Raw genomic sequence first — 15,236 nt, forward strand, 5'->3', positions numbered from 1 at the left:
CGCCGCTAATTGCACATCAAGCAGCCGAAGGCCAGAAGGGGCCCCCGTGGGGAGAGCTCGGTTTAAACTAAAAGGCTTTAAATCTCTGTGCACCTGTCACGAATTTCAGCGCTGGCCTGCGCCCCGGCCCCTGTGCTGCGCCCGGACGCTGGGGTCACGCTGCGCTGCTCCTGTCACCGCTGCTTCGCTCGCGAAGCCACCAGGGCACAGCGGGGCTGGGACGTGACCTGCCCAGCGCCAGCGCTCCCGGGGTGCAGCGCCCGGGACCTGCCCCTGCGGCGCACAGGGCTGTGCTGGCGGGTCTGAGCCTCGACCGGGCAGCCCTGCCCCCAGGGGCCCCAGCGCCACCCTATACCCCCAGGGTCCCCAGCCCCTCCCAGCGCCACCCTCTACCCCCAGGGACCCCAGCCCCTCCCAGCGCCACCCTGTACCCCCAGGGACCCCAGCCCCTCCCAGCGCCACCCTGTACCCTCACGGTCCCCAGCCCCTCCCAGCGCCACCCTCTACCCTCAGGGACCCCAGCCCCTCCCAGTGCCACCCTGTACCCCCAGGGTCCCCAGCCCCTCCCAGCGCCACCCTGTGCACCCAGGGTCCCCAGCCCCTCCCAAGCGCTACCCTGTGCCCCCAATGGTCCCAGTCCCTCCCAGTGCAGGGGTTGCTCTGGGTCTGTGGGGGCTCAGGGGGTCCGGTGGCACTCGCTGTGGCCCCTGGGGCAGCGGGGCGGTTTGGGGGTGTCTCTGGGCCAGGGGATTGTCCTTCAGGCCCCGAGCTTGCCTGGAGCAACCTGGAGAGCAGCATCTTCCCTTGGGGGGGACACAGATCCCTTCCCGACCAGTGAGGGGGGGCAAGAATGGGAGCGACCCCCAGAGCCTCCTTCCCTACCAACCCCCCTTTCCGCCCCCCCAAGCGAGGCGCTTCTCCGCTGCCCCGATTTTCTTCTGTACGTTTATTACGCTAATCCACAAGGATTAAGTTAAAACCAGTTCAATGCAAACTTCAGGATTTTCCAGCCCGTTTGGGCCAAAATTACCATCCAGTGTTAAAACGGGAAGGGGGGTGGGCTGGGCAATAGGGCCAGGCTGCCCGGGGGGGGAAAACCCACGGAAAACCCAGGTGGGGCACCCCGGAGCGGGGCCAGGAGCAGGGGGAGCCAGAGCCCTGGTCCGGGGGCCGGGGGTCCCCAGGGTTCAGCTAGATCTTGGGGCGCCAGCCCTTGATGAACTGCATGATCTTCTTCACCTGGAGCTTGGTGAGGCGGAAGTCGTCGGCCAGGATCTCCTCGCTGAGCTGCACGAAGATGCTGCCGTCGATGCGCTCGCGGGCGAAGAAGCTGACGACGTCCTCGGAGAGGCCGATGAAGCGCAGGCACTGGGACACCTCCTCCAGCGACAGCGCCGAGAGGTCGGCGGGGGGCAGCCAGGGCGAGCCGGCCCCGCCGGGCCGGGGGGCGGCTGGCGGGGCCCCCCCGTCGCCCCGCGCGGCCGGGGGCACCTCGATGACGCCCTGCGCCAGGTAGAGCCGCGTGACGCCCTCGGCCCCGCGCAGGACGGCGCTGGGCAGCGCGGCGGCCCCGCGGATGACGATGCCGTCCCCCTCGAAACCCTTGGGCGGGCGGGGGGGGGGCGCCGGCTCCTCCGTGGGGGCGAAGGGCTCAGGGGAGGAGCAGGAGGGGGGCGCGGAGGGGGCCGAAGGCGGTTTGGGCCACTCGGGGCTCTCCGGCCGCTCGGCCGGGCCGGAGAAGGGGTTGAGCGCCCCGAAGGGTGCGAAGCGCTTTTGGGGGTGCGGGGGCTTGAGGCGGGGGCAGCTGCGGTGGGGCTTCAGGGGGGGCTCGGCCCCCGGCAGTGGGGTCGAGCAGCCGCTGCCCCCCCCAGCGCCCGCCTCCAGGAACGCCCAGGGGTCCGCCCAGGTGGGCTGGGGCGCGGGGGGCGGCGCGCTGGGGGGCAGCGGCCGCACGGGCGCCTCCCCGGCTCTGCAGTCGCCCCAGGTGCAGGGGTAGCAGTACAGGGAGTAGGTGTCGGGCGAGGGGGAACCGCTGCGGGGAACCGACCTGCGGGAGCAAGGGGAGCATCACCATGAGCCACGGAACCGCTTGGGAAAGAGCTTAGAGACCACGGAGCCCACCCATAACCCCCCCGGCACTGCCCCATGTCCTGAGAACCTCATGTCCGTCTGCCCAGCCCTCCAGGGCTGGTGACTCCAGCACTGCCCTGGGCAGCCTGTTCCAATGCCCCACAGCCCTTTGGGGAAGAAATTGGTCCCACATCCAACCTCAACCTCCCCTGGGCAACTTGAGGCCGTTTCCTCTGCTCCTGGCGCTTGTTCCTGGGGAGCAGAGCCCGACCCCCCTGGCTCCAAGCTCCTTTCAGGCAGGTCAGAGATCAGAAGGTCTCCCCTCAGCTCCTGTTCTCCAGCTGAACCCTCAGGTCCCTCAGCCGCTCCATCACACTTGTGCTCCAGCCCCTCACCAGCTCCGTTCCCTTCTCTGCACTCGCTCCAGCACCTCAAGGCCTTTCTTGGCGTGAGGGGCCCAGAACTGCCCCGGGGTTGGCGGTTTGGCCTCCCCAGGTCCCAGCACAGGGACGGTCACTGCCCTGGGCCTGCTGGCCACACCAGTGCTGGCACCAGCCAGGGTGCTGTGGCCTCTTGGCCGCCGGGCACACGCTGGCTCGTGTTCAGCCGTCACCCCCTCCCCAGCCCGGCTCCGCAGGGACATCCCACCCCCCAGCGCCCGGTGTCCCCATGGCCGCTCACCCGTCCTGGAGCCCCGAGGAGTAGTAGGAGAGGCTGGGGCTGGGCGAGGGCGCCGGCGCGGGGCAGCGCAGCGGGGCCGGGGGGCTGCAGGGCGCCGGGGGGCGGCCGCCCCGGGGCGGCACGGGGGGCGCGTTCAGCAGCCGGCACTCCTCCTTCACCTGGGAGGGGGAACACGGTCAGAGCCAGTGGTGATGGGATCTGCCCCCGGAGGATGACGGGGGCCCGGGGGCAACCAGCCCTGGTCGAGCCATGAAGCTCTGGGTACCAACAGGAGCCCCAGGGAACTGGGGACCCCATGGTGCAGGGAGCCAAAAGATATAGGGACCCCATGGTGGAGGGGAGCCTGAAATTTTGGGTACTCTAACAGTGCAGGGGAGCCTAGAGGATTCAGGTACCCCATGGTGCTGCCAAGCCCAAGGGATTCAAGTACCCCATGGTGCAGAGAGCCCCGGGGAACCGGGGACCCCACGGTACCAGGGTGTCCTGAGCACTGGGGCGACAGAACAGAGCTGAGGAGGGACCACGGAGCCCCACAGCACTGGGGAGCAGTGTGGGGCTGGCTGTGCCGTGGGGCCCAGCACGGCCCCGGGCTGTGCACCCCCTGCCCGTGGCGTGGGGCTGCCGGGGGGGCTGTGCGGGTCACCCCCGCGTACCCCGGTGCATCAGCCCTGGCCATCGTTCCCCATCCCCGGCACAGGGCCGTGGTCTTACCGCCTCCGATTTGGGTGGCACGGGGGGCGGGGTGTCCCCGCGGGGCTGCTCCCCGGGGCGCTGTGCGGAGCCCAGCGGGGTGACGGTCCCCGCGGAGACGCGGTCCTGCCGAGGCCCCGGCTCGCAGCAGCGCTCGGCGCCGGGGCTGCTCCAGAGCTCCTCGTACGGGATCTCCAGCAGCTCCTGAGTCCTGAACTCGGGCTCGGCCCAGTCGGGCGTCACGTATTCGCGGTCGGGGTCGGGGAAGTCGGGCAGCGGCGGGCGCGGGGCTCCCCCTGTGACGCCCCGCGGTCCCGGGCAGCGCGCGGGGGGCTCGCGGGGGCCGGCGGTGCCGCAGGGGCAGAGTGACAGGCGCTGCAGGGGCTGGCTCAGCTCCTCGCGGGTGCGGGCGGGCAGGCAGAGCCGCAGGCGCCGCGGGCTGGCGCATTCCTCCGAGAAGTCGGGCTTGGCCTCCCGCACGGCCCGCGAGTACTCGTCGGGGTTGAAGCGGTCGTGGCAATACGCGGCGCTGTCCCGCAGCAGCTTGTCCAGCTGCGGGTCCCCGGCGAGGAGCCCCTCGGGCAGCTGGAAGCGCGGCATGTCGGTCAGCAGCAGGAAGTGGAAGGGGACCAGCTCGTCCCGGCGGAGGATGCAGCACAAAACCACCGTCTTGGAGATGATGCTGACCAGCTTGTAGCAGTGGCCCTCGCGGATGGCGTGCAGGTCGTAGGGGTTGCGCGCGGGGCGGCTGGGCACGGCCACGTTGACCGGCAGCCGCACCTTCTCGATGATGCTGCGGATGGTGTGCTCGCCCTCCTGCAGGCGCAGCTCCAGCGGGCTGCGGGTGCTGAAGCGGCCCTTGCACTGGAACGGGAGGCTGAGGCTCTCGTTGGTGCGGTGGTTCATGCAGATCAGACACGGCATCTTGCCCTTCACCTGCCGGCCCGCGCCCGCCGGCGCCGCCTTGCCCAGCTTGCGCAGCAGCGTGCTGAAGCGCGACTTCTCCTTCACCGTCTTGGCGCAGAGGATCTCCGCCTGGCCCATCAGCGTCAGCTCGTCCCCCGCGTGCAGCGTGAAGTTGTACACCTCGCTGTCCTCGCTGAACTCCCCCGACACCACCTGCACGGGGCCGGCTCCGTCACGGGAGCCGTGTCCTGCTGTCCCACCACCATCCTGACCCGTGCGTGTCTCCACCAACCCTTGCTGCCCCATTGCCGTGCCTTGATGTCCCACTAGCCCCCCTAATTCCTACCATCATACCTGCTGTCCCATCATCGTACCCTGCTGTCCCGTCACTATATCTGCATTGTTCTACCACCTAGTCCTGCTGTCCCACCATCATACCCCAATGTCCCACCACCATCCCTTGCTGGCCTATTGTCCTCTCTTGATGTCCCACCACCGACCCTTGATGTCCCACCGCCGCCCCCTGATTTTTGCCATCAGACCCTGCTGTCCCCTCGCTATCTGCAATGTCTCATCACCTACCTGATGTCCCACGACCAACTCCTGCTGTCTCCCCACCACTCCCTGACGCTCACCTGCTGTCCCACCACTGTCCCCTGCTGTCCCCATACCGACCTTCACACTGAAGGTGATGGCCTCCATGACGAAGACGCGGTCCGGGAAGATGCTGGCCACCTCCTCCACGCTGTTGAAGTACTGCACGGGCTCGCGGAGGTCCCGGTCCTGCTCCAGCAGCTTGAACTTCCCTGCGCGGAGCAGCCGGAGCCGGCTGTGAGAGGAACCCAGGGCCTGGGCACAGGGACCTGCTGTGACCCACCTTGGGACACCATCGCCCTTGGGGGCAGCTGCCCCCAACACTGGCTGGGGGTCCCCATCGCATTTTGGGGGCACCTCTGTGGGCTTCACTCGGAGTGTCCAAGTGCTGCAAGGGGACCCCAGAGCACCCCCCACACCCATCCCCACACAGGCAATGTCGGGGGGCTTTTGGGTGGGGCCAATCTTGAAGCTCTGGGCGTCAACACCACCCGAGCACCCCTGGAGCTGCAGGGACCACCCCAAAGAGGCCCCAGAAACACCCCATGGACGGGGAACCCTCCTGGGGCAGGGCCAGAGTAGCAGCCCAACTTGGAGAGAGCCCCATTGCTCCCCAGAACCTGCCCCTGACCCCCGAGGGCCCCGTGACGCCCTCTGCCCCACGCCTGGGGCAGGACGGGCATGGGAGGGGACGGGTTTGCAGCGAGGGTGGCGGCCGAGGCGAGGGCCAGAGTCGGGGATGCGGCCGGTAGCCAAACTGCCGCCACGCCAGCGCCATCGGCATCAGCACCGGCAGCGCCATCGGCATCGGCAGCGCCATCGGCATCGGCAGCGGCAGCGCCATCAGCATCGGCAGCGCCACCGGCATGGGCTCAGCTCGGCGGGGCCGGACCTGAGCGGAATGTTAATCCCGGGCGCCTCCGGCGGGGCCGCGGCACCGGGGCCGCGGGGATGGGCTGAGCCTGGAGCCGCGGTGCCCGGGGGCAGCGCCACAGGCTGGGCCCCCAGCACCGGTTAACACAGCTGCCGGCCCCCACCCTCGGGACAGGCAATTAACCCCTCCCCCGCTCCATTTCGCATTATTTATTTACTAGCAGGACTCATTACCGCCATGGCAGCACTTAGAGGGGTCATTAAGGCTCTTGCTACCGCAGCCGCCGGCAGCTCCAGCAGCTTCGTCTGCAGCACCAGCCCCGTCCCAGCCCTGTCCTATCCCTGTCCCAGCCCGGTCCCAGCCCTGTCCCAGCCCTGTCCTATCCCTACCCCATCCCTATCCCAGCCCTGTCCCAGCCCCATCCCACCCCTGTTCCAGCCCTGTACCAGCTCTGTCGCATTCGTGTCCCATCCCTGTCCCAGCTCTGTCCCCATCCCTACCCCAACTCGTCCTCATTCTCATTCCCATCCCTTCCCCATCACTCTGTCCCCATCCCTTCCCCATCCCGTCCTCATCTGTCTCCCATCCCAACCCCCGTCCCGTCCTGGTTCCCCCCATCCCACCTGTGTCCCTGTCCCTGTCCCATCCTTATCCCCACCCCCACGCCATCCCTGTCCCCCACAGCAGCCCTGCAGGCGGGAGGGGCACAGAGCAGCCCCCCCACCAGCGCGGCTCCTCCCCCAGACTGGGCTGTACTGGAGCGGGGCTCCCAGCCCTGATGCCCCAGGGCACACGGACCCTCTCGTCCTCGCCCCCCACCTGGGTACTGGAGCGGGATGTCGATCTTGGGCCCGATGACGTAGTGTCCCTCCTCCAGGCTGTGGGCTGTCACCGTGGTCCACTGCCGGCACGAGTGCACCAGCAGCACGTCCTGCGCGCTCACGCCCTCCACGCGCTCGCCTGCGGGACAGGGCTGTCACCGCCCCACGACACCCCGCTCCCCCGGCAGCCGGGCGGCCGGCCCGGAGCGGGACCGCGGGACAGCGGGACCGCGGGACAGCGGGACCGCGGGACAGCGGGACCGGCGGCGGGATGAGCAGGTGCCGCTGCCAAGAGCCGCCAGTTGCCCAGGAAACAATTTCTTTGTCCCCCCTGAAAAGCCGCAGCCGCCGCAAACAACAAGTTTATTGAGCTGGGGCCGGCACAGGGGCCCCCACCGCCGCTGCACCCCGGCAACCCCGCACGGCCCCAGCACCAGCCCCGCGCCGGAGGGGACGGATCCTGCTCCTGAGCGGGGACACCCGTATCCGGAGCGGGGATCCCCGCTCTGGAGGGGGATCCCAGCTCTGGAGGGGGATCCCAGCTCTGGAGGGAAGATCTCTGCTCTGGAGGGAAGATCTCTGCTCTGGAGGGGGATCCCAGCTCTGGAGGGGGATCCCAGCTCTGAAGGGGGACACCGCCTGCATGGCCGCTCCGGGGTGACCCTGCGCTGACGCCTGTGCCCCCCACCCCCCGCAGCCCACCCAGCCTGTGCGCAGGGGTCACCAGCGGGTACCCCAGCCTGGCTGTGCCCCGGGGAGGGGGACACAGGACGTGGTGGCTCCGAGCTCCTGCCAGCCTGGTGCCACCAGCCCCAGCGTGTCACCAGGAGGTGCCACCCCCACAGCACCCCCCACGCCACGGCCCAGCAGCCCCATGGATCTGGGGACAGGCAGCCCGGTCCCCCCTGCCCCCACAGCCCCGGCCTACCCGGGACAAGAACCAGCAGCAGCCCTGGAGCTGGGACAGCAGCTCCATCCCAACCTTCCAGGCCCACCAGCCTTCCCCCCTCCTCCTCCTCACCCCTCTGGCCCTCATCCCTCCTCTTCACCCCTCCAGCCTTCCTCCTTCCTCCTCCTCATCCCTTCCACCACCTCTCTCCTCCTCTCTCCCTCCTCCCCATCGCTCCAGCCTCCCTCCCTTCTTCTGGTCCCTCTAGTCTTCCTCCTTCCTCCTCCTCAGGCCTGTAGCCTTCATCCATAATCCTCCCCATCACTCCAGCCTTCCTCTCTCCTTGTTCCTCAACCCCCGGCCTTCCTCCTGCTCCTCTCTCCAGTCTCCTTCCCTCCTCTTCCTCGCCCCTCCAGTCTTCCCCTCTCCCTCCTCCTTGTCCCTCCAGCCCTTCTTCCTCTTCCCCATCCCTCCTCCTCCTCCTCACTTCTCCAGCCTTCCTCCCTCCTTGCCATCCCTCCACCGTCCACCCCTCCCTCCCTCCTCCTCATCACTCCATCCTCCTTCCCTCGTGCTTGCCTCTCCAAGCTTCCCTCCCTCCTCTTCCTCCTCCCCATCACTCTCCAGCCTTCCTCCCTCCCTCCTCCCCATCACTCCAACCTTCCTCCTCCTCCCCATCGCTCTAGCCTTCCTCCTCCTCCCCATCACTCTCCAGCCTTCCTCCCTCCCTCCTCCCCATCACTCCAACCTTCCTCCTCCTCCCCATCGCTCTAGCCTTCCTCCTCCTCCCCATCGCTCTAGCCTTCCTCCTCCTCCCCATCGCTCCAGCCTTCCTCCCTCCCTCCGTCCTCCCCATCGCTCCAGTCTCCCTCCTCCTCTCCATCACTCCAGCCTTCCTCCTCCTCCCCATCGCTCCAGCCTTCCTCCTCCTCCCCATCCCCGCACCCTTCCCCCCGCTCCGTCCCGCTCCGTGGCCTGGCCCGGCCCGGCCCGGTTCGGCCCGGCTCACCGTGCCCCAGGCAGACGAGGGTGGGCAGGCGGCACTGGCTGACGATGGTGTCGAGGGGCAGCGCCGCGGGGCTCCAGCGGAGCCGGGCCAGCCCCGCCGCCAGCTTCTCCATCGCATCGCGGCTCAGGCCGGCCCGGGGCCGCGGGGGGGGGCGGCCGCGCCGGCCTCCATCGGCACCGGCGGCCCGGGGCAGCGGCGGGGCCGGGGGCGGCGGGGAGCGGGGGAGCGGGGCAGCGGGAGCCGCCCCCCGCCCGCCCCCGGCCCCTCCTGCCCGCCCGCCCCGACAGGCGGGAACCCCCGCGCCGGGGGCGGGGGGAGGCGGCGGCGGGCGGGGACCCCTGGCCGGGCATCCCCGGTGGAGACCCCGAGGGTGGGGGAGCCCCGGGAAGGGGATGCTGCCCACGGGGTGGCGGCGGCTCCGCCCGCGCCGACCGGAGGAACCGCCGCTCGGCCGGGGGTACCGGGGACTGAGCCCAACGGCCCGGAGCTGCCCGGGGGTACCGGGGGTACCGGGGACTGAGCCCAACGGCCTGGAGCTGCCCGGGGGTACCGGGGGTACCGGGGACTGAGCCCAACGGCCCGGAGCTGCCCGGGGGTACCGGGGACTGAGCCCAACGGCCCGGAGCTGCCCGGGGGTACCGGGGGTACCGGGGACTGAGCCCAACGGCCCGGAGCTGCCCGGGGGTACCGGGGGTACCGGGGACTGAGCTCAACGGCCCGGAGCTGCCCGAGGGTACCGGGGGTACCAGGGACTGAGCCCAACGGCCCGGAGCTGCCCGGGGGTACCGGGGGTACCAGGGACTGAGCCCAACGGCCCGGAGCTGCCCGGGGGTACCGGGGGTACCAGGGACTGAGCCCAACGGCCCGGAGCTGCCCGGGGGTACCGGGGACTGAGCCCAACGGCCCGGAGCTGCCCGGGGGTACCGGGGGTACCGGGGACTGAGCCCAACGGCCCGGAGCTGCCCGGGGGTACCGGGGGTACCGGGGACTGAGCCCAATGGCCCGGAGCTGCCTGGGGGTACCGGGGGTACCGGGGACTGAGCCCAACGGCCCGGAGCTGCCCGGGGGTACCGGGGCTGAGCCCAACGGCCCGGAGCTGCCTGGGGGTACCGGGGGTACCGGGGACTGAGCCCAATGGCCCGGAGCTGCCCGGGGGTACCGGGGGTACCGGGGACTGAGCCCAATGGCCCGGAGCTGCCTGGGGGTACCGGGGGTTCCGGGGACTGAGCCCAATGGCCCGGAGCTGCCTGGGGGTACCGGGGGTTCCGGGGACTGAGCCCAACGGCCCGGAGCTGCCCGGGGGTACCGGGGCTGAGCCCAACCGCCCGGAGCTGCCCGGGGGTGCCGGGGGTCTCAGCTCCCTTTGGCCCTGGAGGGAAGGGGCGAGGGGTGACCCTGAGCTCTGTCCCCCGTCCCGGTGCAGCGGGGACTGTGCGGGGCGGGGGGTGCTGGGACGTCACCGGGGTTCCCAAGGGGACACCAGGGCTGGAAGGGCTGGAACACGCAGGGGGCTGCGGCGGCGGGGGCGACACGAAGGGCGCGGGCCAGGGACAGGCGAGGAGCCCGATCCCGCCCTGCACCCCAGTCCCTGGCGGGAGCCCCCGGCAGAGCTGAGGCACCAGCGACCCCGACCCCTCCACCAGGGCTGACTCTGTGCAGGGGGCCAGGCTGGGTTAACGCGGGAGGACACCCAGAGTTGCCACTGGAGCAGCGTCTGGATCCACCAGAGCAAAGCCCGAATGTGCCGGGACACACAGAAAACTTGTCAGAATAAGCAGGGATGGGGTCAGAGCAGGGATGGGGATGGAGCAGGGACGGGGATGGAGCAGGGACGGGGAGGGAACAGGGATGGGGATGGAGCAGGAATGAAGATGGAGCAGGGATGGGGATGGAACAGGGATGATACAGAAGCAGGAGGAGAACAAGACTCAGGACACTCCGATGGGCACGACCCCGAGCAGTGGGAGCTGAGAGCTGCCGGGCGGTGTCTGTGGGGAAGGTTCCCACCAGGTCCCCCCTCCCTGAACTCCCTGAACCCCCTTGTCCAAATCCACCGCGCCAGTGACCGATGGCTGCGCACGGGCCCCAGCTCCTCACGGCCAGAGGTGACCAGGCAGGGACAGACCCGTCCCTCCACACCCCAAAACGCCGTGGAGACCCCGGGGACGGGACGGGGAGGGTTCGGGGTGGCTGCGCTGCTCCCCAGGGCCCCGTCCCCCCGCCAGGGGGCCCCGCAGCCGTGACACCCGCAGCCCCGGCGGCAGCTTCATTACCGGCAGCACAAATCCCCGTGCGGGCTCCATGGCAGCGGGAGCGGAGCAGCAGAGCACGGCACGGGCACGGGCACGGGGACGGGGACGGGGACGGAGACGGGGACGGGGACGGGGACGGGGACGGGGACGCGGACGGGGACACGGACAGGGCCCCCGCTGAGCTGCTGCGGAGGTGACATCCCCAACCCAAGTGCCCAAAGGCTGCGGGACCCGCGGAGCCCCCGCTCCCCCGCGCTGGAGGGACTGGTAGGACGGTCCCTGCTCGGTGCGGGGGCTGGAGCCCCCAGCTCCCACCCGCACCGGACGGGCGGGAACCGTCGCTTCCCAAAGCGCGGTCCTGCGCAGAGCCGGGCTCTCGGGGGCTCCGCGGTGGGACCGGGCGGAGGCGGCACCGTCCCGCCCCGGAGAAACCACAGCCAGCGCTTCCGCACACAGGAGCGCCGGCTCTGCCCGCCGAACGCCCGCCGGGCGGCGGGGACGGGCGGGGGCGCCCCCCCGTTCAGCCCCGCGCCCCCGGAGCGGCCCGGCCCGGCCGCACCGCCGCGCTCCGGCCCGCAGCCGGGCCCCATCCTGCCTCCCGCGCCGCGGGGGACGTCACGGGCCCAGGAAGGAACCAGTGCAAGTTTATAAAAGCTTTTATTTGCTCTTGGTATGACCAAGAATGGGACAGTGATCTTTTATACAATTTGATACAGTAAGTGGTACAAAAGAATGTGTTTTAAATAAAAAGCCAGAGTGGAGTAGCAAAAATATTAAAAGATTAATAAAAAAATTGTAGGCATGGGAATTAATCCTAGACCTTCAGGTGATGCTGTTTTTCCACCGTCCGAGTCCGAGAGCGCGAAGCACCACGTTCCCCCCGAGCACCTCCAGAGGACACGTTCCACCTCGGCATTTACCTACGGTGCCCAGCCTAACCAAGCTGCGTTGCTGGTGCTGTGCCGAGGCGCCGCGCGGAGCTGCCCACGCCGGGGACAGCGGCCCCGCATCCTCCCAGGCCGGCGGGGGCTCCAGCACGGGCTCCGGCGCGGCTGGCGAGCGACCCCACGCGAGGCGCAGGAGCAGCCGGGCTGAGCGAGCAGAGGTCAGGCATTGGCACCAATACAGGTACTGCAAATTCCTCCTACGTTACTATTATTATCGTTTTCCTTTCAGCACCTGCACCGCCTCGGCTGCTCGCTCCTCCCCGCTGGGCCTCGCGCTCCACAACACAAAACACGGCCGAGCCCGGCAGCTAAAGTTCGTGTTTTTAATATGAACACAAGTAGACTGTCTAGCAATAGTTTATTAAGGAGAGTAGGAAGCGGAGGTGGGAGCGAGCGGCACCAGCGAGCGGCCTGTTCTCTACCTGTTGGTTTCAATGAACACAGCGTCTACCACGGACCCGAGGGACCCCCAGCGGCAGCCAAGCCCCTGGCGGCAAACAAAAAGCTCACGTTTAAAACAAGGATTATACAAAAACCCCCTTGCTGTCTGTTTCTCCATTTTTCCCTTTTTGATCATGTTAAAAGTGCAGATTTAACCACAAGGTAGCCGGTCTGTATTTACAAGGCTGAGCGGCCGTGGCGGGACGGGGACGAACAGCCCGGTGGCCCCGCAGCCGCTGGCCTGCGCCGCGAAACGCGCGGGGACAGAGACGCCAGACGGGACAACGGAGACACCTCGTCAGGCCACACACACCGAGCTGCTCCGAACTACAACCTCAATGTTAAAACATCGCCGTTTCATTACAAATAAATCAGCGCTATTTACTACTTTAGTTATTTACCGGAGACAGTCCCAAAGCCAAGCTCTAAAGGAGACGGTGAGGCCTGGGAGGGCAGGAGCAACCAGTTCCATGAGTTCCTGTCCCGGGAGGAGCAGCGGCTCCCTGCGCTCTCAGCGGGGGTTTCAGGGGTTCAGCTCCCTGTGCTGTTACTGAAGGTTTCAGGGGTTCAGCTCCCTGCGCTCTCAGTGGGGGTTTCAGGGGGTTTAACTCCCTGTGCTCTGAGTGGAGGTTTCAGGGGGTTCAGTGACCCCCGGCCGTCCTGACGGGCCCTGCACACGGAGCGAGACCCCCGGGTCCCAGCCCCTCGGCTCTAACGCTGGAGATGGGGCCGCTTTCCGGGAGGTGATAAACGCAGCGTGTGTGTCCTCCCTTCCCTGCTCCTGCTCTGGCTCGGCCTGGCCTGCCCACCGAACGCGCCGCGGCGGCTGACGGGGAGAGAACCGAAAGGTCCACGTGAACTGCTGTCAGTTGGGGAACCACATGTTATACTCATACACATAAAGTAGACGACCACATCACCCTCCATAGAAAACTAGTGCATGCAAAGAACTCTTCCATATCATAAACCCCACGGCTATGCAGGAGGAGAGGAGATATACTAGTGACTGACATTGCTAGAGGGAAATTAGTAGGTATCTTCCACATTTTTACCTTGAAAGCTAAAATCAGTGCTTTGTATTAAATTTTTGGCAAACATACCGCGTTGCCATCCTTTTAATTAACACATCACACCATGAAGAAATGCAAATAAAAGCAGCATGCAGGCAAAAGGAAAGAGCTGCGAGTGAGGAAAGAAACGGCAGCAGAACGGCTCTGAATGGCAAGATCACCAACGAGGAGACACGGCAGATTACATGGCGTGTTTTTCGCACCACCCTTTGTCCTCGATGCATGACACCAGCGGTTACGGAAAGCGATCAGTCGGGTACTCAAACGGGCACGTGTGGATGGTTATGTCTCCTGCACATGCTTCCACCAGCAGAAAAACAAAACGAAACCAAAAGTTCCTTTCCACATAAGGCACAGGACAAAATAAACCCCATTCACAGGCTGGAGGCGAAATGAGTGTTTTCCTGGCTCTTCTGCTGATGCATCTAGAGAACACGGTGACTCAAGCACATGATCCGTGACAGAAATTCCACTGTTGTACAAAAGAAATTGTTAATTCTAACTTTTATTCTTATACAATTTGCAGAATAGAGTTGCATATGATTGCTATGGTTTAATGTCAGGAGAACGGGACTATAATACAACCAAACCGTAGTGGTAAGTTGAGCGGGTACATTAAAAAATGAAGTCGCAGAGATGATTTTCCTATACATGTTGTTGAGAAAATTATAGTACGCAAGCTGTCCTAAACGGAAGAACAGAGGGAGGCAGGAGCTTGTTAAGATGAGGAACAGAACATCGGTTTAAGGTTAAAAACGAGCAGAGTGGTTTGTTTTGCAGCGAGAAGAAAGGGGCGGTGGATGGCGATTGGTGACCCGGAGGCGCTCAGCAGCACTTGCTCTTCCAGCCCGTCACCCCTCCGCCGCTGCTGATATCTACATTTTCACTGTTGGGCTCTTTTACAGGGGTCTGCAACGACACAACACAAGGAGTTAGACACGTTCTGGAGGGACGCACCAGAGCTGAAGACACGGCGGCTCCCAAAAGGCTGACAGCACCCATTACACTGTGAACAAACCGCGGACAGAGCGCGGCACGGAAACGCGGGGAGCCCTCCTTCCTTCACCAGCACCGCACTGCAGATCGGTTTAGCGGTGGGGTTTGGTTTGGTTTGAATAAACAGCAGCTGGAAAGCTGGAAAACCCAAACCTTTTGAACTCGCACCACCAAGGAAACCAAAACTACTTCTGGACTCCGCTCGTAGAGCCGACACCGGGATGCTGGTGGGGAAGGAAATCGCCAACACAACATGAGCTGGAGTTCAGAATGTGAACGGACGACCTCACAAAGCCAGGCGCGGCTCACGGAGAAGGGCTGTCCGAAAGCAGCCTGCCCTCCCGCAGGACACGGCCGCCCAGTGGGACCAACGCGCTCGTCCGCGCCACGGGACGGAACTCGGCCCGCAGCACAAACCCAAGGCAGCGCGTTTGGTCGGACACGGACATTTACTGATGGCTCTTCACAAACAAATCTGAACATTCACCGAGTCCAGCTCTGCACACCCGCAGCTCTGCACACCCGCAGCTCTGCACACCCGTGGCTCCGCGTAGCCACAGCTCCGCACACCCACGGCTCCACGCACCCGCGGCTCCGCACATCCACAGCTCCGCACACCCACAGCTCCGCACACCCACGGCTCCGCGCACCCGCGGCTCCGCGCACCCGCGGCTCCGCGCACCCACAGCTCCGCACACCCACAGCTCTGCGCATCCACAGCTCTGCGCACCCACAGCTCTGCGCACCCACAGCTCTGCACACACGGCTCTGCACACACGGCTCTGCGCACCCACAGCTCTGCACACACGGCTCTGTGCACCCACAGTTCTGCGCACCCACAGCTCTGCACACATGTAGCTCTGCACACACGGCTCTGTGCACCCACAGCTCTGCACACATGTAGCTCTGCACACACGGCTCTGTGCACCCACAGCTCTGCACACATATAGCTCTGCACACCCACAGCTCTGCGCACCCACAGCTCTGCACACATGT

The 15,236-nt window shown here is 66.6% G+C and overlaps 2 protein-coding genes across 2 annotated transcripts in view; both read right to left on the bottom strand.

Annotated features, from left to right (window-relative positions):
- Positions 1-1,191: 1,191 nt before the first annotated feature.
- GAREM2 (GRB2 associated regulator of MAPK1 subtype 2) lies at positions 1,192-8,646 on the bottom strand (the record flags this gene model as incomplete). The annotated part of the gene is made up of 6 exons (XM_080342215.1): positions 1,192-2,047; positions 2,752-2,909; positions 3,463-4,560; positions 5,023-5,153; positions 6,635-6,775; positions 8,535-8,646. The coding sequence occupies 6 exons, from the start codon at positions 8,644-8,646 to the stop codon at positions 1,192-1,194; spliced, it is 2,496 nt and encodes an 831-aa protein (XP_080198341.1).
- Positions 8,647-11,427: 2,781 nt separating this feature from the next.
- Positions 11,428-15,236, bottom strand: part of RAB10 (RAB10, member RAS oncogene family) — a 42,014-nt gene continuing 38,205 nt past the window's right edge. Inside the window, exon 6 of the mRNA XM_080341080.1 lies at positions 11,428-14,153. Coding sequence (XP_080197206.1) covers positions 14,070-14,153 — 84 coding nt within the window. The 3' untranslated portion in view covers positions 11,428-14,069. The remainder of the gene's footprint in view (positions 14,154-15,236) is intronic.

Source organism: Nesoenas mayeri (genome assembly GCF_963082525.1).
Source record: "Nesoenas mayeri genome assembly, chromosome: 3".
NCBI lineage: Eukaryota > Metazoa > Chordata > Aves > Columbiformes > Columbidae > Nesoenas > Nesoenas mayeri.